The sequence below is a fragment of the Rhinopithecus bieti genome, unplaced genomic scaffold (assembly GCF_001698545.2).
Source record: "Rhinopithecus bieti isolate Rb0 unplaced genomic scaffold, ASM169854v2 scaffold_44592, whole genome shotgun sequence".
Classification (NCBI taxonomy): Eukaryota; Metazoa; Chordata; class Mammalia; order Primates; family Cercopithecidae; genus Rhinopithecus; species Rhinopithecus bieti.
The window spans coordinates 249,408-274,017 of NW_016818423.1; the positions used below are offsets into that span (position 1 = coordinate 249,408).

General features: G+C 40.0%; 1 protein-coding gene across 14 annotated transcripts in view; it reads right to left on the reverse strand.

The window, feature by feature from the left end:
* The window catches only part of PUM1 (pumilio RNA binding family member 1), a 144,015-nt gene that overhangs the window by 19,802 nt on the left and 99,603 nt on the right, over positions 1–24,610 (reverse strand). For 7 of the 14 annotated variants that reach the window (XM_017857036.1, XM_017857045.1, XM_017857041.1 and 4 more), the window contains 7 exons: positions 19,727–19,865; positions 18,532–18,675; positions 17,351–17,647; positions 16,041–16,277; positions 4,896–5,163; positions 3,136–3,265; positions 1,039–1,173 (listed from right to left, as the gene is read on the reverse strand). In XM_017857036.1, the coding sequence (XP_017712525.1) occupies positions 1,039–1,173; positions 3,136–3,265; positions 4,896–5,163; positions 16,041–16,277; positions 17,351–17,647; positions 18,532–18,675; positions 19,727–19,865 (1,350 nt within the window). The remainder of the gene's footprint in view (positions 1–1,038; positions 1,174–3,135; positions 3,266–4,895; positions 5,164–16,040; positions 16,278–17,350; positions 17,648–18,531; positions 18,676–19,726; positions 19,866–24,610) is intronic. The other 7 variants (XM_017857037.1, XM_017857039.1, XM_017857047.1 and 4 more) reach the window with 4 other exon arrangements.

The window sequence follows — 24,610 nt, forward strand, 5'->3', positions numbered from 1 at the left end:
TGACTCAGGGGTGTTGGGTGTCTTGTCTGGCTCAGAACTTGAGTCCATAACAAAGATTCTCATTACCGAACTTTGTTCTCAGTGAGGGCAAGTGGGTCATCACTGCCAGACAATGGCCAACCAGCCCCTCAAATGAGAAGGGCTCAGTAAGTTCAGAGCCCAAAAGCTGCAGGCTCTGATGAGAAGCACCAGAGGCTGGAGGCACTGCCTAGCACAAACACAACTGTAGCATGCCCTGCCTGTGGGTCTGTTTTGCTTCCTGGGCCCTGTGGTGTCTGCAGTGCTCACTGGACCCACACCGTGACTTGTCGAGAAGCTGTGGGCCTGTTCAGGTGATTTCTCTGTCAGTTCCCCACTCACAGCACCTAACTATTCTCATTTCTGTTCCTTCTTCCCTAACTCTTCTTTAGCCTTGCCTTCTCCTGCAAAGCCGGCCCTCAGGGACTTTGGGAAGGGTGAGGGGTCCTTCTCATGTCCTCACCACTGCTCACCACCATGGCTCTTCCCCACCAGACTGCACTCTGCGGGCAGGGATCAGCTGTTAGTCATCTCTGTGCTGATGAAGTCTGGCACAGAGTAGGCTTCAGGTCAATGTACCAGGCTAAACACCATGCTGGGCAGGCCCTTGCTCAATAGATGTTGGTGGGATGAAAGAACAGGAGAGAAGGAGTAAAATAATAAGGAAGGGGGGTTGGATGAAAGTTTGACTTGTTGGAGAAAATGATGGCTTATTAGTATTTTACCTGCTTTAACTCATGGAGGAAAAAAAAAAAAACCACCTGTAAAATTGAACCTATTAAAGGCTAAGTTCTAGCCAATGGAAGAGTATTGGATACCACAGGTTTTAATACAAGATACTTGATCTACAATAAATTTAAATTATTTGCACAGTTCATGCTTGCCATGCACAAAAAGGCAGCCATAAGCAACAATGCAAAACCATAAAAGAAAACTGAAAATTGACAGAATTACAGGGTTCACTACATGTACCATGGAGAAACATCAAACACCAAGAGAAAAGTTAAAGGGGAAACTTACAATTACCTGCTGGTCTGAAGGAATAAACTCAAGAGCTTTCTGGATAACACGGCAGCCATACATCTGTAGTGCCAATGACAGGACATGGCCTCGAATCCGTTCTGCCAAAGCCAGCTTCTGTTCAAGACTGCCAAACTAGACATAATGTGTGGGTGAACACCATTACTTAAGTAGAAGGAAATAAACCAGAGAAAGCAAAGCATTCATTATTCTGCATCAACCATTGGCATAACCTCTTTTAGCCCTGATACCTGTGATTAACTAAACCTTTTATTTAAAGAGCCATTGTTTCTTCAAGCCAGTAGTTCTCAGCCTCTAATTATGAATAACCCTTTTTAATGTTAAAAAGTTTCTCAGATACCCAACAATAGTAGTTTCACTATTAATATCTGCTAAGCAAACACATAATTCCTCAAAACTGTCATTAAAACATACTATATTAAATGAATCCGGCCAGGTGCAGTGGCTCACACCTGTAAACCCAGCATTTTGGGAGGCCAAGGAGGGTGGATCACCTGAGGTCAGGAGTTCGAGACCAGCCTGGTCAACATGGCAAAACCCCGCCTCTACTAAAAACACAAAAATTGGCCGGGCATGGTGGCACGCTCCTGTAACCGCAGCTACTCGGGAGGCTGAGGCAGGAGAATCACCTGAACCCAGGAGGCAGAGGTTACATTACAGTGAGCTGAGAAAGCACTACCACACTCCAGCCTGCCCAATAGAGTGAGACTGTGTGTCCAAAAAAAAAAAAAGAATCCATATTCTCTTACTGCCAAAGCACACACGGACACACTGTTTTGAAGTAGCATTCTACATCATTAAGAGAACTGATTTTTTTTTTTTTTCTCCTATTTACACAAGGTAACAGAATTGGGAGGGGAAAATTAGCACAACCAAGAAGTAAGACTACACAATGTTAAAATTCTACTTAGAATGATTTTCCATCCTTGGCTTTTTATTTTCATTTGAATCACATAATCATGAGATTGGAGGAGACGTTATGAATTATCAGCCCATCCAACCTCCTCATTCTCCCAAAGGGAACTAAGATCCAGAGAAGTTCTCAAGCTTGGTCCAAATCATATGGCTATAATCCATTGTATATTTTGTTACCCCAAGGTACATCAGCCACCAGAACTAGAGAGCTCAGTATTTTTATATATGTGACAAAATGGCAGTGCAAAGTCATTCTAAAATCAAAAATACAAATCATGTTTAGATTGATTTCTTAGTCTAAAGTTGAAGAATTCAGGGTGAAAAAACATAAGTCTTAATGAAAAATCTTGGGAAGGTAACATTTGAGTATGTCATTTTTTCATCTTCATACAAATCAAACTGAATGAGATGTTAAGACATTTACAAATTTGTTTTGTGGTAGGTAATGTGCAGAATTCCAGCATTTTCCTCCCCATGTCGAAGTTTTGTGGCATTCTGCATCTATAACTTAGGGTTGCCAATACCAGATAATAAGGACTACAACGGTAAGCAAAAAAATCCCTGCCTCTCTGAAATTTTGCTTTATTAGAGGAAAAAGACATTAACCTAACAATCTCATTCTTTCCAAAGACAATGATAAAAAAAAGTGAACATTATTCAAATTAACAGAAGTAAAACAAGAAATGAAGGCCAAACGATCAGCCAAGCAGCAGCACTGAACAATTCTTGTGACCCTAGCTGATAATGAAACATACTGGAGTTGGTGTCCAAAGACAATTCTCTTAAGAACCTTAGAAAAATTTGTTTTTGGCAATATTTTATTGTGATCCTGCTAAAACTACTTTAAAGGGATTATTTCCTCTTTAAGTGATATGTTTTTGAAACCATTGTAACAATCTGAAATAATGTGCTGGGTTCTAAATGGGGACACCAGTTTTCGAAACACATTTCCAAAATAGACTGGCATTATCTGCTTGGGTATTTAAACCATACAGAATAAACAGACTGCTTCTAATGAATTGGAAAACACTAAAAGCTCTTCAAAAAGGCCACACACCCTTCATTCTGAAGACTGGGACTGCTATTCTTAAAAAGGCTAATGAAAATCAAAATGCTCTGCAGATTCTCTGAAGTCAAAGGATAGAAAGAACAAAGGCTTACTTCAAAGAACTTCTGAATGACGTAATTTCCAAATACATCTACCATGAGTTGGTAAGCAGCCTGGAGGATTTCATTGAAGACAAGCTGGCGCTCAGCTGGTGTGGCACGCTCCAGTTTCAGCTGAATGAATCTGAAGTACAAAGTAAAAAGGGCAATCACAGCACTGAAGGAAGACCTGGAGATACGTCAGAGTACCTCAGTTTGTAGACTGCATCCGTTCTGAAATGCGTGTGAGTGAGCATGTGTGCACACACATACACACAATAAACCAAACTTTATTTGAATGAATCACCTGAACTCCCCTGAATAATTTTTAAATAGAGGAAGGCCTTAACTTAATTGAGCTTTGAAAATTACTTATAAATGTTGGTATATTTCATTCCAGTAGGGCATGTCTACTGAAGCTTATTTATGTGCAAGGTGGGAGGAGATGAAAAGGGGGTGGGGGGGCAGGGGTGCAGAAAGAGAGGAGGGGTGGAGGGAGACATAACACAACATGTACCCTACTTGACTTTTTCCTTTAGAAACCAGCCTCACATCAAAGAACTCAAAGCTTACTGTCCTTACTATATTCTTTAACTTATTTGCATATAAAACAGCATCCATCAGCTAGCTACTCGGGAGGCTGAGGCAGGAGAATGGCGTGAACCCGGGAGGCGGAGCTTGCAGTGAGCCGAGATTGCGCCACTGCACTCCAACCTAGGCGACAGAGAGACACTCTGTCTCAAAAAACAAAACAAAACAAAATAAAACAAAAACAAAAACAAAACAGTATTCATTATCTTCCAAAGTAGTAGCAGTCTGCCTTTTTTTAGTCCAGATGACCAGTATCAGGAAAATCATGTTGCCTCTCAATCCAGCCTATAGAATTCAAATATGAGAAATTTGGGCCCAGTAGCAAGCTAGCAGAACTTAAGGAGGTAGCTTCTGTAGGAACTGTTTTACTGGACACAGTCAAAAGAAAGAAACAGAAACAGAAATGGGAAGGAAGGACGGTGTTGTCACCATAATGATGCTCTACCCCCGGACCAGATTCGCTTTCCGTGAAGCCCACTGCAGCAGCCCAACAGGAAGGGGTAACCCAAACCAAAATCTGTCTTCTATAATAGTTTCTTCTCTCATCTCTACGTAGACTGTCACTTCTACAGAGTGGAACAACAAAGGAAGGTGGTAGAGCCGTCTTACTCCTAAGCACCCTAGATCAAACTTGTATTTGAATAGCATCTCTTCGAGAGCAAAAGATTCTTCATAATGTTTAAAGCAGCCAAAGTATATGTATGTCTTTGTTTTCATGTTTGTTTCTTTTTTTTTTTTGAGACGGAGTCTCGCTCTGTCACCCAGACTGGAGCGCAGTGGCCAGATCTCAGCTCACTGCAAGCTCCGCCTCCCGGGTTCACGCCATTCTCCTGCCTCAGCCTCCCGAGTAGCTGGGACTACAGGCGCCGCCACCTCGCCCGGCTAGTTTTTTGTATTTTAGTAGAGACGGGGTTTCACCGTGTTAGCCAGGATGGTTTCGATCTCCTGACCTCGTGATCCGCCCGTCTCGGCCTCCCAAAGTGCTGGGATTACAGGCTTGAGCCACCGCGCCCGGCCTCATGTTTGTTTCTTAAATCCCTATGAAATAATGTGATGCAAACTAAGAGGCACGCTTTTAAAAAAATCACTATATGGCATTTTATTTCAGTAGATACCCATCTGAGCCTAGACAGTTAAGGCATTAAAATCTTGGTTACCTTAAAGTGCCAAAGTCAAGTACGCACCTGGACCCATGCTGGTCTTGGGAAAATTCCATTATATGTCCAGCAATCTCCCGCAGTTGCAAATTGGGGTACCGGTTGTTTCGAAAATCTTCCAAAAGCCTGCTCCTGCCAGAAGGCATGACATCAGACATTCCATATCGCAAACGAGAGGAAGAGAAAAGAGTGCTGCTCGGGCTGAAGAGGCTGGAGGCGCTGCTTGCACTGCGGTACTTGGCTTCAGCGCCTGGAGCAGCAGAGATGTATCTTCCACTGCCGTTCGTGAGTCCTCCTGTTGGTTACAGAGCAGGAGAACTTAAGACCATTCTTAAGAAACTTCACTCAAGAGAGGAAAAAGCATTCCCACACCCGAAAAGCCTGCACCATTTCTGATTTCTTCAATGATGTTGTTTTTGTGTTAAGACAATTCTATTAGCGTCATGGCTTTCGTAGGTCAACTCAACAACCTGGAAGGAAACTTCTGCACAAAGATTGAGATGGGAATGCTTTTACCGTTGATCGTAGACTGCTAGTAAGACTGGAGCAACAGCTAGCATGGCCCCTAGTAATGAAATGAGGACGAAATATGCCTGCCAGGTGAACCCAGCACCTGAGTACCACCAATAAAAACTCAGAAAATGCAAAACACACTCAGACTTGAGTGGTTTTCCATTCTGAGATCTGTGGAGATGCCTTTCATTCTTGAATAACCCCCATTTCCATCTGAAACCCACTCTAAAAAATCAGGCATCCAGATTGGTCTGTTTTATACAGAGCACCCCGTGAAAAAGCTTTCTTTAAAGGAATGATTTTGCCACTAAATAGAAGTGTGAAAATCACTAAGACATTCCAGGCCATGAATGAGACATAATGAGTAGAAGATAGCAGATACCTTAAAAATGAAAAATTTTCGAGTTTTCATCACAAATGGACAGCTCTTAACAATTTCTATTGTGACACAGCCTGAAATGACCGTAGTTTCAACAACCTTCATGCCATTGATAATGCTGTTTTGACGGGTGACAAGGGAATAATTGCGAATCTCTAGACAGATAAACATATGACCAAAAGGCATATCAAAACATATAACAGGCCAGGTGCAGTGGCTGATGTCCATAACCCCAACACTTTGGGAGGTCGAGGCAGGAGGATGGCTTGAGCCTAAGAGTTTCAGACCAGCCTGGACAACAGAGAGAGACCCCATCTCTAAAAAAATATAAATAAATAAAAAATTGGCTGGGTGTGGTGATGCACACCTGTAGTCCTAACTACTTGGGATGTTGAGATAGGAAGATCACCTGAGCCCAGCAGGTCGAGGCTGCAGTAAGCCATGATCGCACCACTCCATTCCAGTCTGGAAAACAGAGCAAGATCTTGTCTCCAAAAAAACAAGTACAGCAGCATAATAAATTATGAGTATTTTTAAATAACAGGCCGTGCATGGTGGCTCACACCTGTAATCCCAGCACTTTGGGAGGCCGAGGCGGGTGGATCATGAGGTCGGGAGATCAAGACCACCCTGGCTAACATGGTGAAACCCCGCCTCTACTAAAAAATACAAAAAATAATAATTAGCTGCGCGTGGTTGGGGGGGGCGCCTGTAATCCCAGCTACTTGGGAGGCTGAGGCAGGAGAAAGGTGAACCTGGGAGGCAGAGCTTGCAGTGAGCCTTTGCAGTGAGCTGAGATCGTGCCACTGCACTCAGCCTGGGCCGACAGACAAAGACTCCGTCTTTTTAAAAAAAAAAAAAAAAAAAAACAGTTCTTATTTTATTATCTTTTTAAATTTTGATTGCAATAGAAAAAAGATGTTCAACCTTTCTGGGGTTGTTTTCCCCCACCCTCCTTTTACAAAAAGGCCAAATAGGAAGACATATTACATAACCACAGAAAGTTTAGATGAATAACAATTAAAAATCCACAAGAAAAGTCATCCAACATTAACTATTCTCCAGCTCTTCACAAAGTTTAATAAAATCTGGTTGAGGTTTTAATGGTAGCCACAAAAAGGATACCCAGGCTGGAATTCCAACAGAATCCCAGGGCCCAGCCGTCAAAAGTCTGGGTCCTCAATCAACGTGATGGAAACCAACCAAAAGAAAATGGCTCAGTGTTTGAAATCTGTAAAATATTTCCTGAGGATTTTGTTCTAAGCCCAAATTCTATGTTAAAGGTTATTTTCACATACACTTTCTTTGGAATTCTCACTGGCATTGTTGAAAAGGAGTTTGAACTCCCATTTATGTAACAGAAAATTATAGCCCAGAGAGATGAAATGTTCATCCAAAGATATAAAACCCAAAAGTGGTCATGGCCAGAATTCAGAAACAGGGCTCTTGATCCAGGGTCAGGGTCCTTTTGGGGTTGAATTTCATTTTCGGACTCAGTTTCATCAAGTGTTCTTGTTCTACCAGAACGTTCTTGTCAAATTCCACAGTATTTTCTGAATTCAAATGAAAAGTGATTTTTTTTTAAAGAAGTAAGGAGATTTAATATGAAAAGAAAACAGCAGTCATAAGACTGTTCTTTTACTTATTTATTTATTTATTTATTTATTTATTTATTTATTTATTTATTTATTTTTGAGACAGAGTCTTGCTCTTTCGCCCAGGCTGGAGTGCAACGGTGCAATCTCGGCTCACTGCAATCTCTACCTCCCAGGTTGAAGCAATTCTCCCACCTCAGCCTTCCAAGTAGCTGGGACTACAGGTGTGCGCCACCACACCCAGCTAATTTTTGTATTTTTAGTAGAGATGGGGTTTCACTGTGGTGGCCAGACAGATCCTGAACTCCTGACCTCAAGAGATCTGCCCATCTCAGCTTCCCAAAGTGCTGGGATTACAGGCATAAGCCACAGCACCCAGCCAAGAGACTGTTCTTTATTCCATTTCAGAAACAATTCTGTCTCACCTGTCTGAGGCTGGGGAGAAATGGGCAAAGAGGTGGTAACAGGGTAGGTTGGCAGGTATGGGGAAAGTGTGGCAACAGCAACATGCCAAAGAAGAAGGGATGGGGCGAACACACAATGTTTTGAAAACAATTTAAAGGGATTTTAAGAAGCTGGTCACTGACCAAAATGGAAGGTAAATTATAAAGGAGCCAGGTCCTTGGTAATGATGTTTAATGATGAGACAAACCAACCCTGAACACTGCCCTACCACTATACTTCCAGTTATATAAGCCAATAAATGCACTTACTGTTTAAGCCACTCTGTTGGATGTTCTGTTATTTTGGGCAAAAACATAATGACTAATCCACACAAAGGACTAGACTGAATAACAGTTAATATGCGTACAAAAATGGTTAATACATTTACTGTGAGGTTTTGATTTTTGCCTCTTACCTCCTTAGATGTCAGACAAGTATATACTACAAGGACACTCATGCACACACACATACACACAGTTTTTATTACTAAGAAATAGACATCTCTGAAGAGAAATTTTCCCAGGTACTAAATTATAAATGGCAAACTAACAGTTCACAGACATATTTTGTTTGAGCCAAGTAGTACTTCTTTCAACATCAAGCCAATGCTTAAATTTTTGCTCTAAATTGTAATTATCTTGTTTTTGAAAAAAATGTGTGACAAATAGTAAATATTTGACCATTGGTAAATATTTGTTGACTGAATCTCATTTAGATGGCGAATGTGCATAAATGTGCTGATTCACAATAGTCTGAATACCAACATGTACTTGCACCCAAACCACTATAGCTCTGGGGGTTTCGGGGCAACACTCTGGAAGTGTTTAAATTTGCAACTGTTTTAAAAGAAACATTTCTCGGCTGGGCGCGGTGGCTCAAGCCTGTAATCCCAGCACTTTGGGAGGCCAAGACGGGCGGATCACGAGGTCAGGAGATCAAGACCATCCTGGCTAACACGGTGAAACCCCGTCTCTACTAAAAAATACAAACAACTAGCCGGGCGAGGTGGCGGGCACCTGTAGTCCCAGCTACTTGGGAGGCTGAGTCAGGAGAATGGTGTAAACCCGGGAGGCGGAGCTTGCAGTGAGCTGAGATCCGGCCACTGCACTCCAGCCTCAAAGGGACAGTGGTGGATTTCATAGGTCTGTGTCCTATGACAACTTTCCACAGACAGTAAGGGCTTAAATGTTTTATTTAAATTAATAAGCGCTTCAGTTATTTTGCATAATTGCATATAAGGGATTTCTGCCAGCAGCCATGTAGTATGTCATGCCCTTGCTACGTGGAATGTTCTCATTTACTTGCTTTTTGTACTCACAGATCTAATAGATGCCTAATGGGCAAAGCCCTGCCTTCCCACTTTTAAAGAAAAATTCCCAAGGTCCCCAATATCTAGTTCTGTGTTTAATACAACCAGAAGCAACAATGTTCATCAAAATGTGGTTTAAAAATAAGTTCTCTCCAATTCATTCTCCAACACAACACCAAGGTAGCCCTAAATTAAATAACCATGAAGACTGATCATCTCAGTGCATGATTAATAAGGAGTCCAAAATACGTTAATTGTCACAGTTAGTTTTACAGCTGATAAGTCTCCTTCAGAGAACCAAGTGAGAAATCACAAACTAATCATTTTAATTCAGAATGGGGAAATACCTAAACACATACATGACTACTGGTTACTGACCAGTAACTTAGAAACCTCTCCTTCAGTTCAAGCAAGGACAGAGAAAGGTATTTTGCGTTTGAGCTGTGCTTTTCCTAAAAAACTAAAAGGCACATAAAACCCTGAAGATAAAGAACAGAAAGAATACATTTTAAGAGGATGATAATTCCTATCATGATAATAAAACTAAATGCTTTTTAGTTTAGAACTAAATTTCAGTTATAAATGCTTTCATTCTTTTGCCCTGGACAGCTTATGAACTTTTGAGCTCATTTTTACTATTATATATTTCATTTCTGAAGTAATGAACAACCATAACAATTTCTTCCCAGGCAAATGAAAAGCCTGGTGTTGTCAACAAAAAACTACCTGCTACCTCTTGATGTTTAAGAGTTTCTAAATGATACAGCCTGGGGATTGTGCAGAAAACTATAAGCATGGAGAAGAATTCTAAGAAATGAGGGGTGAGAAAGGGTGGAGTAGGATAAGAAGATCTATGGGTAGGCAGGGCGTGAAACCACTACAGTCAGTCTTTGGAGACACTCATATCCACATCCCTTACTTTTTTCTCTTTGAGATGGGAAGCAGAATTTACTAGAGTCAGATGTTTCCGTTGTAAGTGAGAGTTTAAGGTTTTCTATGTAAAGCACATACAAACCACAAATCAGAGTTACAGATCTAGTTAAGAAAATTCATATTTACTATGATTAATAATTACAAAAACAATACTGTTAAACTGAGACATGCAACACATAATTAGGTCAAACAAAATAAATAATTGCAACATCTGTCTTGTTCAGGGTCACAACATATTTTATATGTACACATTCATGGGTACATATGCATGTATGGGGGAGATGGGAGAGGAAGATTGAGAGAGATTTCACTTATTAAAATAGTGCATTTTATGCTAACAAATTTGACAGTTTATATGAAATGGACAAATTCCTAAAGAGTCACAAATTAACAAAACTGACTCAAGAAAAAATAAAAATCTGAAATCTATAAGACCTGTAAGAGGTAAAGAAATGGGGTAAGTAAAAATCTTACTACAAGTAAATGTCCAGGCTAAGATTGCCTTACCTGGTCAAGTTTATCAAATGTCTAAAGAAATAATGCAGATACTCCACAAACTCTTCTAGAAAATAGAGGGGGATGCTACACTTCGAAGTTCATGCTATGAGGTCAATATCACCCTGACACCAAGCCGCAACAAATACCTCACGAGAAAGAAAAACACACATCCTTCATCAATACAGATTCAAAAATTCTCAACAAAAATACAAACACACCGAATCGAACATGACCAAAGTAAGAGGTATATATGGAATGCAGGGTTGGATTAATATCTGAAAATCAATTAATGTAACATACCACATTCACAGAATACAGGATAAAAGTCACATGATCATCAGTTAAGATGTATATCTGGAATGCAGGGTTGGATTAACATCTGAAAATCAATTAATGTAACATACCACATTCACAGAATACAACACAAAAGCCACAAGATCGTCAAATAGAGAAAAAACAGCCAGGCAAGGTGGCGCACACCTGTAATCCCAGCACTTTGGGAGGCCAAAGCGGGCAGATCAAGAGGTCAAGAGATCGAGACCATCCTAGCTAACACGGTGAAACCCCGTCTCTACTAAAAACACAAAAAATTAGCCGGGCATGGTGACAGGCGCCTGTAGTCCCAGCTACCTGGGACGCTGAGGCAGGAGAATGGCATGAACCCGGGAGGTGGGGGTTGCAGCAAGCCAAGATTGCACCACTGCACTCCAGCCTGGGCGACAGAGCAAGACTCTATCTCGAAAAAAAAAAAGGGGGGGGGGGGGCAGAAAACACACTTGACAAAACTAAAACCCATTCACAACAAAACTCACTACAATCTTAGGCTAGAAGGAAACTTTCCCAACCTAATAAAGGGCATCTACTAAAAACCAACTGTTTTAGATTATGCTTAATGTATTAGATTATGCTTAATGGTAAAAGACAAATGCTTTACCCCCAGCCCCCGCCAAGATCAGGAACAAGGGAAGGATGTGTGCTCTTACTTCTTCCATTTAACACTGTCCAGGTCGAGTACCCTTTATCCAAAATACTTGGGACCAGAAGTGTTTCAGACTTTAAAGTCTTTCAGATTTTGGAATACTTGCATTATATTTACCAGCTGAGCATCCTAATATGAGAATCAAAAATTCTAGAGCATTTCCTTTGAGCTTTGTTGACTTGCAACAAAACTTTGTTGACACTCCAAAACTTTTGGGTTTTGCAGCATTTCAGAATTTTGATTTGGGATTCTCAACCTGTACTGGAGGTTCTACACAGTGCAATCAGACAAGAAAAAGAAAAGTCATCCAGATTGGAAAATGGCTTTTATTCTTAGATGATATGATCTTATACGTAGAAAATCCTACAGATTCCACCCAAAAACCATTAGAACTAATAATAAATGACTACAGCGAGGCTGCAGTATATAAGATCAACATACAAAAACCAAATGTATTTCTATAAGCAAGCAATAGTCGATCGAAAGATAAAACCAGAACACAATTCTATTTGTAATAGCATCAAAAATATATGCAATTAGGAATAAATTTAACAGAAACAGTGCAAGAGCTGTACACCAAAATTACGAAGGAAAACGGTGCTAGGACAACTAGAAACGCATGTGCAAAAAGATGAACCCTGACCTGACACCCAAAATTAACTCAAAATGGATCAGACTTATATTTAAGAGATAAAACAATAAATTTTTTTAGAGCAAAACATGAGAAAATATTCCCCCAAGAGTTTGAGTTAGGCAAAGATTTCTTCGATACTATTTCAAAACCAAGATAAATCGGACCCCATCAAAATAAAAAAACTACTGCATTTTAAAAGACAACATTTTAAAAATGAAAAAAAGAGACCAGCCTGGCCAACATGGTTAAACCTCATCTCTACTAAAAATAAAAAATTAGCTGGGCATGGTGGCACGTGCCTGTAATCCCAGTTACACAGGAGACTGAGGCAAGAGAATTTCTTGAACCGGGAGGCAGAAGTTGGAGTAAGCCAAGATCATGCCACTGCATTCCAACCTGAGCCACAGAGTGAAACTCATCTCAAAAAAATAAATAAAATAAAACAAAGAAAAAAAGGAGCCAGGAACAGTAGCTCACACCTGTAATCCTAGTGCTTTCAGAGGCCAAGGCAAGAGGATCACTGGAGGCCCAGAGTTCAAGACACCCTGACCAACATAGTAAGACTTGGTTTCTACCAAAAAAACATTATTTTAATTAGCCAGGTGTGGTGGTGTGTGCTTATAGTACCAGCTACTTGGAAAGCTGGGGTGGAAAGATCTTTTGAGCCCAAGAGTTTAAGGTTACAGTGGGCTATGATAGCACCACTGCATTCCAGTCTGGGCAACGGAGCAAGACCCTGTCTCAAACAATAAAACGGGGTGGGGAATAGAACTCAAAAGGTTTGTTTTAGTCTGAACTATAGACAATCAGTAATGAAAACCACACCACTCACTAAGTGATTTTAAATAAATAATAGGAAAAATTACTAAACAGGTCACTGATTTTGTTAGACGATACTAACACATATCTGCCTACTGGGACAAAGTGTAAAAATGACAAGATGGGGAAAAGATCCACAAGAGATACAGGCTGATATGCGCATTCAAACACTAGCTTTGTGGTTGGTATCATCAAGCAACATTCACTAAGACATGCTGAGTTTTAAGGAGTGAAGAGTTCTTTTGAGTATTCAACACAATGAATATAAAATGCTTAGTATGGCTGCTCATCACTGCTGATGGCTGGTGGCAGCAGTGAAGTAGTATTAACCACAGAAGCTATATTGGGTGTGGGCCAGAAAGAAATGTTAAGTTTCTTATACTAAAATGTCTTTAAGGCCTCTTTACGGAGATCGTTAGAAACCAAGTAGCACACCTCTATTTTCTCAAGGAAACAGACTGAGCTGAGGCAAAGCTGTACTAATTGAGACAAAGAGTTCCTCAGGAATGGCATATATGAAACATGTACTACACACAAGTCTAATGCAAATGTACAGGAAGAAACTGCATAAACAAGGTGAATGTTTCCAAGGAGAAGTTATGTTAAACATAAAACTAGGCAGGCAACAAGTCATCTGACAAGAAATAACTCACACTAATAGTTATTTCCTTCTTCAAAGGGAAAACATGAATTAAGAGGTAGTATTACATTAAATTGCTGATACTTTAGAAAGAGGAAAGGTATTATGCATGAAAGTAACACTTCTGGCTCCATTTCCATGCACCAAGGAACCACAGCTTTTTATTTTATTTTATCTTAACTTATTTTGAAACAGGATCTTACTCTGTTGCTCAGGTTGGAGTGCAGCGGCATGATCTCAGCTCACTGCAGCCTGTCTCCCAGGTTCAAGCAATTCTCCCACCTCAGCCTCCCAAGTACATAGGACTACAGGCACGTGCCACCATGCCTGGCTAATTTTTGTATTTTTTGGCAGACGTGGGGTTTCACTATGTTGGCCAGGCTGGTCTTGAACTCCTGACCTCAAGTGATCTGCCTACCTCGGCCTCCCAAAGTGCTGGGCTTACAGATGTGAGCCACCGTGCCCGGCCCATTTATTTTTATAAATAAAGTTTTATTAGAAGATAGCTACATATTCACTCATTTACATTTTGTCTGTGGTTGCTTTCACACTTCAATAGCAGAGTAGAATATTCACTACAGACACCATCTGGCCTATAAAACCTAAAACATTTACTATCTGGTTCTTTATGAAAAAAATTTTAGCAGGTTCAGGTTGTTTAGTACGTAGTATGGGATGACATAGTTCACCTGTTTTAAAACCAAGAAATTAAGATATATATTTCTGGATTTGATAATGGACTGGTTCAAGATACCCTGAGTATATCATGTGACAGGATATACACTGAAACTGCATGCTTTGGAGTCAAATATGCTTGATTCTAAATCTGTTCAAATCCAAGATGATCTAGGCTAGGCAAGATATTTAAGTCCTCAGACACGAAATAATACCTATACCTTCCAGGGTTGTATGTACAGGACCCAAAACCATTAACACCAGCAGGTAAATGCCAGGTCAATTAACACTGGTTCCTTCCTTCTAGCCACATATCAAACTGGGAGTTTGACACCCCTCTCCAGATTTTGCATTAACCCCCAGTCTTTAAAGCCAGGCATTGTGTCACTAGGAAACACTGTTGGGGAATGTACCCCATCCCCCTGTCTACTTATTATGGCCCTACTAATCAGGAATGTCACAGTAACTTTTATAAAGTGATGTTCATATATAACCTGAGAAAATGAGTTCTACAACTACAGTTATTACTGTATAAAACTTCAGGATACGCACACACATGCCAATGTGTATATATAAACATAGTTTTGACTTGAAACTCGCCTCTTTCAAACTCAAAGCTGTCACTCTTAGGTCTAGAATAATAAGTCTATTACGCTACCCACTTCAGACTTCTCTTGAATCCTATAAATCACTTTCTAGTCTGCCTATCCAAACGAAGTATCCTGTTTGTTTTTAGTCAGTTCTCACTTCTGAGTCCATGAAGCCACTTTTAATCTCGCTGGTTAAAAACAGAATCTTCTTGGTAAAGTGGCCACACATGCTGATTTGCCCACGACAGTCCTGATTTAGGCCTATCATCACCAAGTAATTATTCATAGCACCCCCTTCCACTCATAAAAGTGTTATGGTTAGCATGATACATTATATGGTGACTCTACATCTATGACTCAATTTTCCCCATCTAGCAAATCAACCAGTACTTCAAACTTAATACGTAACTGTAGGAGAGAAGTATGCACCATGTTTGAGATAAAAAAATTACTCCAAAGGCCTTAAAGATTTAAAATTTGCCACCAAAAAAAAAAAAAAAAAGGTAATATAATTTTCTTTTCATTCTTATAGCCTGCTGCTTGGGATCCTCTTTTTCTTTCCCTATTTTCTAGACTCTAGATGGTAATATTTTAAAATCCCATGCATTAAAACAACCTAAATATTTAACAGGGAAATATACATTTCCTCATTAGCATACTGTATAATTTGAGAGTTTATATCTACAAATATTTTAAAATATGGCAAAATTTTAAAATCAAATGCTTTTGTGAAAAGCAAGATATTATATGTACATATAGCAGAGGGGAAACTTTGAAAAGAAATAAGGCAAAATATTAATTGTGGTGGTATTGCAGGTGGTGATACTAGGTGATTAAATTCTGTCTCTGCGTTTCCTAGCTTCACTGAAATGAACCTGTGTTTGTATTGTTTACATGGAAATACTCTCACAGGTAGCCAAAGAATAAAATGTTCATACTAAAGCTAACTGAATATACAGGGAATGTACCCAACTATAGCAAAGCCAAAACTGCTACACTATCTATAGGTACAGCCTGAATAACGAGGTATTTACGGAAGGCACAGAACACCCAGGACACTTCTAGTATAAAGGGACTGTCCTTTGCTTATGCAAAGTTCTTGTAATGTCATCAGTGGCAAGAGAGTTCTAGAGTTCAAGGTGGTGTTAGAGTAATGGTTCTTACCCAGGTTTAAGCTTGAAGAGGATCCATGTGAAGAGAGGGAAGGAGGTGGTGTCTGTGAATGTCCTGGTCCCTGACTAGGGAGAGGCATGCCCACGGGTCCAGGAGAGGAGGAAAAGCTAAGGCCGTTATAAAAACTGTGTCCAATGGGGGTCAAGCTGCTCGATGTCCTCTTATAAAGGTCACTGCTGCCAGTCAGGGAGTCACGGCGGGAGCCACTGCCAGTGTTGGAGTTTGCAACTAAAATGGAATTAAAACAATGCAGATAAGAACAGGCCTGTTCTTCGAAGAACAAGCCCAGTGACCTGTTCCTAACACTTTGATCCAGACTCCTTACCACCGCAAATTTGTCAGCAGAGACAGCCTAACTGTTAATGTAGCAGTACTAGGGGCAGATAAGTAATAAAGAGGACATGGCTCAGGTTAACATGACCATCAAACGTATGCCAAATTTACCTTCCTATGGGGTGTTGTATATTATAGGATAAGGGAGGGTTAAAAAGCTCTGACGGCCACATGAGCTATGGAAAAGGTGGAAGAAAATGGACTAGAAGAATGTCTTTCATCAATTGAAAAGGTTCAAGTAGAAAAATGGGATACAGAAAAAAGATTTGTAAATGGGGTACTGCCCCACTACACAAGACTTATATATTGAAAGCCTGTTTTCTCAGTGGGTTCAATCAAGAGTCAATGCTGCCCTCAATTCCAATTAAGATAATTTCTTTCACACATGCCCTTCTATTTAGGGATCACTTTTGTTTGTTTTTTATAATCTCTGCAATTATCCCATTATTCACCATACTACACTCCTGCTTTTTTCATCAAAACATTAAAAATATCTTGGTCTAATATCCTTCCTCCTAATTTTCCACACATCTACCTTATATTCTACTCAGAAGACTGAAGAAAACTTGTAACTCTTTAAGGCCTGCAGGCCAAGAACTCAGCTCAGTCTCAATTGTGGAGTATTTCAGCTCTGCTATCTTTAAGTCCTTTTAAGTCCTCCTCCCTCAGTTTTTGATATCACTTTCTATAGTTCCCTCCATATTTTTCCCAATTATAGCAAAAATCTTCCCTAGATTTCAAATCCCTGAAAGAAACTGATTAAGTAGCCACATGAGCATGGACTGAAATAGGTCCCATCTGTATAACTTGATTTCAATAGTCTATCATCTCACAGATTATGTGGGATGGCTGGATTCCCACAAGGCTTGGTCCAGATCTGCCTGTGGTTCCATGCATTGCCAGTATTCCAGAAGGATTGTAAAAATAATTAAAATTCAGTCTTAAGAGCATATCAGTCTAATTTCTACCTGCTGTTCCAAACCCTCCAAGGGCGGATCCCAGGGTGGCGCCGAGAGAACTGCTACTTCCGAATCCCAAAGATGTGTTGGCAGGCTGGGCAGAGCCCTGGGAGAAGAGGGAGCTGCTCTGTGAATTGCTGTTCAGAGAGTTGTTGCCGTAGAAAGAACTGGATGCCAGGTTGTTATTGGGCTGCTGCTGAGGCTGGGGCTGAGGCTGCTGTGTTCCTAAAGGGCGAAATGGTCCATTTGTTGTTCCAGCAAGACCACCAGCTGCTCCATTTGCTGAAGCTGCGGCTGCTGCAACAGCTACGAAGAAGAAAGCAAACCGTTTGGCTATGAAAGGGACTGGCCACATTTCCAAACTACATTTTTATCTTTTTTCAAAAAACCTTTTAATGCTGCCTATCTTTTCAAAACAGACACAAACCATACAAATCTGTCTTTGATTCCTTCACATGAAGCTTCTATTTTCTGTTTCCACTTTCAATTTGAACTCAAAATACCACTAGAACAAGTTCACTATGCTGGTAGCTTTAACGAGACTACAGATTAAAAGGGGTATAAACATCAAATGTATCCATCAAATAACAATTTCTTCCTAAAATCTTAAATTCCATAAATATCTATGTTGAGGGTTTCTTCTAGAACCATGTAATGGATATACATCCTTCAAGTTCCTAGCACACTGCTGTCTTCTAGATGTTCCTGTTATTGTTCCTAATTAAAAAAAAACAAACAAAACATATAAACACTTAAAGTAAAAAACTATTACTCCTCCCAACAAAATGTATTATTCTGTCACTTCTCACTACTGTTTCCCACTTCCTCCATTCCTGCCCCTATGGCAAAAAACAACCCCGCCTCTAAAATTATCTTAAAATAATGACTTGGATTTCTGTGAAATCAGCCTTGGATTTCTGCCAACAAAGCCATTTTGTGTGAGTAATGCAACTTCTATGTTCTCAGTGGAACCAGACCTTGCTTCTAACCAGCTGGCACATGCCACCCCTCCCAACAAAAAGAAGAATCCACCAAGGTCACTTATTGCTTCGGATCTCTTTTTGAAACATTACAGGGTAAAACTGATACACTGAGAATTGCCAAAAGTGTATTTCAACATACTTTAAGAATATCACTATCAGTCGCCACTTTTAGATCTCTGGCAGGAGTCCACTCAGATGTGCGCTCACCTGCTTGTGCAGCTGAGGAACTAATGATGACTGGGGCAGGAGCTACAAGTCGAACAGGAGCTCCAAGACCATTTCTCGCGCCTGCATTCACTACAAGGGCACCAGTTTGGTCATAGTAAGCAGCAGGAGCCAACACCGGATAACCTACGAATATCAAACCAACAGAGAAATGTGTATGTTAAACAAACAAGTATCTCCTGGGCACCAACATATTGTCAATAACCATAAACTCAGCTTTGGGGTTGAATTGACCTAGATTTATATACTGGTTCCATCACTTAAATAGTTGAATAAACAAATAAAAGAGGCTACAAATGATTATAAAAATCATAGTACTTTCATACTACACAATAATCTAAGAACAAATATCCCCCAAAATAGCAGGAAAACCTAGACAGGCTTTAAATAACATGATCTTTCAATATTATGTGAAATAGAATCTCCACATCCCAGTTTAAGCCATATGAAAAACTGCAGGTGACTTCCTAAGAACACACAAAGGCTTAGCAACTAAAAAACAAATGAAACAGGTTAAAGTTATTTATTGAATTCATAAATGGCTCAGTTAAATTGGCTATGCTCTATGATCAGTAAAGGTCCATAAAAATACACTGACATCTCTCAAAGACTTGTTTCATATGTAGAACATGAAACTACACTTAATTCCACGCAAAGCACCAAACCCAGCTGACAGTGAACCAAAAACAACATATATTCAAGATATGTCTATATAAACAGGTATCTCAGAGGTAGGCAGCTAAAAAGAACCCCTACTATTGGTTTAAGAGAAACCTTAAAAATGTAAGGGATGACCCTATCAACGTGTACCAGAAATTTCTCGCTAATCATGCTGTTCAAAAATATCAACATAAAGACTAAGCCTTGTAAACTAGCTTGGCCACTCCATCTACCACTAATTCTGAGACAGAAAACAGATAACCCACCAAGGAAAAACCACATATTCCAAGCTGCATGGACATTTTGATACCTCCAATATGACTTAAGACTGGCTCAGAACAATGCTCTCATCAGTGAACTACAGTCTAAGTGAGGGCAAGTGTATATCATCCTTGCCAGTCCCCAAATCATGACAAGCCTAAGCAAGGTGAAAGCACTGCTCATTCCCCTCTGTAATCACCTCAAACGTGCAGCCTTTTTCCCTGCCAAAGTATTAGGAATAACAATGCAGCCGCACCTGGCATGCCTGCTGCCAGACCTTGTCCAAATGCAAGGGCAGAATTCACTGCTGCAGCTGCCACAAGGGGATCTGTTTGCTGTCCCTGCTGGTTCTGGTTTGGGGTCAAAGGACGTTGGCTGGCTCCTCCACGGAGAACCTGGGAAGGGAAGAAAGAAATAACCACTTTGTTTTCATTGGAGAAGACCTACCATATGCTCAGGTTGGATCAACTTTTAAAACTTAATTGTAAAACATTTTCCCTATAATGGTTTTTATATGTCACAGCTGTTAGGGTATAAATTCAATTAATAACATTTCATATAGTGGAATTTCATTCTACCATTCTTACTTTAAACACATTACCTTTATAAGCAGCAAAAAGCACAAAAAAGTGATGATTCATTCATTCAAACATTTTATCTCATCTGCCTCATAAAGTTCTTGTGATAATTAAGTTAAAAGATGAATCTGAAACATCTGGCATCAGCAAGTGGTAATGTTATCAAATATTTAATGCCTACCAAGTGGCAAATGGGCAAGTGAGACAGAGCAATCAACAAGACCAACAAAGCCCCTGTCCTCATGGAGCTTTTATTTTAATGAATGAGACAGACAATAAACCATACTATATAATGTCAGTGCTCTGATAAAAAGTGGGTGAAGAAAAAAAAATGTAACAGGCCAGTCATGGTGGCTCACGCCTGTAATCCTAGGACTTTGGGAGGCCAAGGCAGGTGGATCACCGGAGGTCAGGAGTTCGAGACCAGTCTGGCCAACATGGCAAAACCCCATCTCTACTAAAAATACAAAAATTAGCCAGGCGTGGTGGCGGGCGCCTACAATCCCAACTACTGGAGAGGCTGATGCAGGAGAATCACTTGAACCTGGGAGGCGGAGGTTGCAGTGAGCTGAGATCAAGCCACTTCGCTCTAACCTGGGGGAAAGAGAAAACTCCATCTCAAAAAACAAAAAAAGAAAAAAAGAGTATTAATGGTGGGGGGAAGGGGTTCCCGACAGGATGAACAGGGGTAATTTACCCACATATTTAAAGTTAACTGAGTCTCACATGCACACAAAAGATGGAATGAGAATATTTCCTCTTTAACACTAATCTACTTATTAAGGTCCACATGGTCCCAAATGAGTTCACCAGATTCGATATGGTAGGACTCTCACCTGACTATTTCTATCTCCCTCTCACAAATTCCACAAACATACGCATTAGTCAAGTTCAGTGCAGAATACCAGTTATGCCACTGTGATAAAGGATCTACTTTTTTGGGGTGGAGGGTGGGGCAGGGAAGAGACAGGGCCATGCTCTGCTGCTAAGGCTGGAGTGCAGTGTGACACCATCTCAGCTCACAGTAACCTCTGCCTCCCAGGCTCAAGAGATGCTCCCACCTCTCCTGAGTAGCTGGTACTACAGGTGTGTACCACCACACCTGGCTAATTTTTCTATTTTTTTGTAGAGACAGGGTCTCACCATGTTGTTCAGGCTAATCTCTAACTCCTGGGTGCAAGCAATCCATCTGCCTTGGCCTCCCAAAGTTTTGGGATTACAAGTGTGAAGCCACTGAGCCCAGTCAAAGATCTACTTTTTATTAATAAAACATAGACATCAAAATGCTGGCAATCATTATTATTCTGAATGATGTGAAGAATCTATCTCACAAGATCTACACACTCCAGAAAGCAAAAATGCAAAACCCACAAACCAAGGCTAAAATTACTGAAGTTCCTAACAATGTGTTTTGCCATATTGTCAAGTGCACAGTTCTTATCAGACCACTTTCAATTTCACTGTGTTATTTATAAAAGTTAGACATATGGTCAAGAAAATGGGTACAAATTATTACTGGTATCATTGGTGTAAAAAAAAAAAAGTAAAAAGAGAAACAACACTAATAACCAATTAAATATTTGTTAAGTGGGTATAAGGTGACCAACACTGTCCACACTGGCAAGAAGAGATGGATGGACACTTAATTTGCCCAATCTTTTACTTCTATATCAGTAATAAGTAAGAATTAACAAATGATCTTGCAGATTTGCTGGAAATATCTGAAATAATGTCTTTAAGCCACACTGCCTGATACCTAGGAGATAATCAATAACCAATAGTGAATCACTATTATCAAGATATTAATTTGTTTCTGACCTAAAGAACCTAACCAACTTTATAAGAGAAAGTGTGTTTCAAGCTACATAGATAGAATAGTCTGGGGACTGTACAGGTGAGTTTTGCCAAATACTTAGAATTTACATACCCAGTAACTCAAAAGAGATCTCACTCTAGGATAATAGCAAGCACAGAAATATGGCAAATGCTAATAGTTCAAAATTGCTGAAGATTTTAAAAAACAATGAAAGCACTGCTTTCATAGAATATAAAGAAGTAGGTTTATGTTTGATTAGGTGTTCTTTGAAAGGACAGGAGTGGTAGAGTGGACAAGGTACCTAAAGAAAGAGGTAGTCTAAGACTATTGATGAGTCTTGTAATAAGGAAGGAAAACAGTGTTAGCTTTTTGTCCACTCTCTAGAAATCTGTCCAGTACCCCTAACTATACATAAAAGTCCTTCAGTTACCTGCCAATATTCATATATTTTCATTTCATCAATAGCTGTCAAATCCATGCTTTTATGGAAACAAAATGTATAGTTTCACAAGTAACGTTTTAAAGTCTAACAAAATCTACAAAATGACTGAATTTATAAAAACTATCCTAGAACAGTTAGCTTGCCTAGAATGCAACATATACTTTCTGATAAAATACAAGGCCAACAGCAAAGTTTAAAAAGAACCTCTCATTTTAATTACTATGACAAGGCAGTTTACCAAGAAAATCATATTTTCAAAAGAATGGCTGCTAATTAAAACTAATGCTAAAACTTCTCCTTAGTAGGGTTTGACAGAACCTGAAGGGCATGACAGAAAACTGAAAAGTTAATGATTATTATGTACATTTTATAACAAAAATATATGCATTTAGAGAACCCACCCAACTTGCCCTAGTTGTAGCTAGTTAATGATAGAAGAAGCACAAGATCTCAGATTTTCTTTAAGTCAAGACATCACAATATGGTCAGGAAACAAGTTATCAAGACATGGGCTTATATTCAAATCTTAACAACTTTGTACTTGTTTGACTCTGGGCACACAAATTATATTTCTTCAATCGGTTTCCTCTCAATTACGAAATTCTATTTGATAAAACGAGAAGCTGTACATCTATCATAATTAGTAAGAGAAACAGAAATTACATGTAGAGCACTTAATTCTGCACAGAAAGCTTTCAATTAACAGCAGTTATTAGTATTATTCTTGTTCACTGTATTAGAACTAATTTTAAAACATGGTAATTAGTCTTCCAAATGCATAATAATTTGGCAGCCATTTAAACAAAAAGATGATCACACAAAGAAATACAGACTTATCCACAAAAAGCAGTTATTAAGAAATTTATTTGCTAGGTGTAGTGGCTCACACTTGTAATCCCAGCACTCTGGGACGCCAACACTTAAGGTCAGGAGTTTGATATCAGCCTGGACAACATGGTAAAACCCCGTCACTACTAAAAATACAAAAATTAGCCAGGGGTGGTGGCACGTGCCTATAATCCCAGATACTAGGGAGGTTGAGGAAGGAGAATCGCTTAAACCTGGGAGGCAGAGGTTGCAGTGAGCAAACATGGCACTACTGCATTCCAGCTTGGATGACAGAGCAAGATTACATCTCAAAAAGAAAGAAAGAAAGAAACTTATTTAATAGGCCAGGCACAGTGACTCATGCCTGTAATCCTAGCACTTTGAAAGGCCGAGGTGGGTGAATCACTGAAGGTCAGGAGTTCGAGACCAGCGTGGCCAGCATGGTGAAATCCCATCTCTACTAAAATATAAAAAATAGCCAGGTGTGGCAGCACACACCTCTAATCCCAGCTACTCAGGAGGCTGAGACAGAAGAATCACGTGAACCCAGAAGGCGGAGGTTGCAGTGAGCTGAGAGCTCAGCGCACTCCAGCCTGGGCAATAGAACTAGACTCCATCTGAAAAAAAATCAAAAAAAAAAATGTGGCCGGGCGTGGTGGCTCACACCTGTAATCCCAGCACTCCGGGAGGCTAAGACGGGTAGTCACCTGAGGTCAGGAGTTTGAGACCAGCCTGGCCAATGTGGTGAAAACCCGCCTCTACTAAAAATACAAAAATTAGCCAGGCGTGGTGGCGGGTACCTGTAATTCCAGCTACTTGGGAGGTTGAGGCAGGAGAATCGCCTGAACCTTGGAGGCAGAGGTTGCAGTGAGCCAAGATGGCACCACTGCACTCCAGCCTGGGTGACAAAAGCAAAACTCCATCTCAAAAGAAATTTATTTTAACAGATCACTCATTCTGTCAACAAATTCTTTACTGAATTTCCTTATATATGGTATGAGAACTGCATCTGTTGCCATGAAAATAATTTCATAGTGTCCAAATAACGGGCAGAATTTCAAGACCTGTTCTTCTTTCTATAATTGTGTGGAATCTAAAAAAAAAAAAAAAAAATTAAACATACACCCTCTGAGTAAGACTGATGTCAAGCAAAAAGTTCTTGTTTGGATCATATAATATATTCATATATGAGCAGGGTGTTTTGTCTCAAATGGCAGCTTTTATCTGACAATGCATATCGAAGCCTAAATGCTGATTTCATTTGCTCCAGAAAAATTGCATTACTAGGAATTTTTTCCAAGGATAAACTTATGTAAAGGACGTTAATCAGTCTCATTTAAAACACCAAAATAGGCCGGGCGCGGTGGCTCAAGCCTGTAATCCCAGCACTTTGGGAGGCCGAGACAGGCGGATCACGAGGTCAGGAGATCGAGACCATCCTGGCTAACACAGTGAAACCCCGTCTCTACTAAAAAA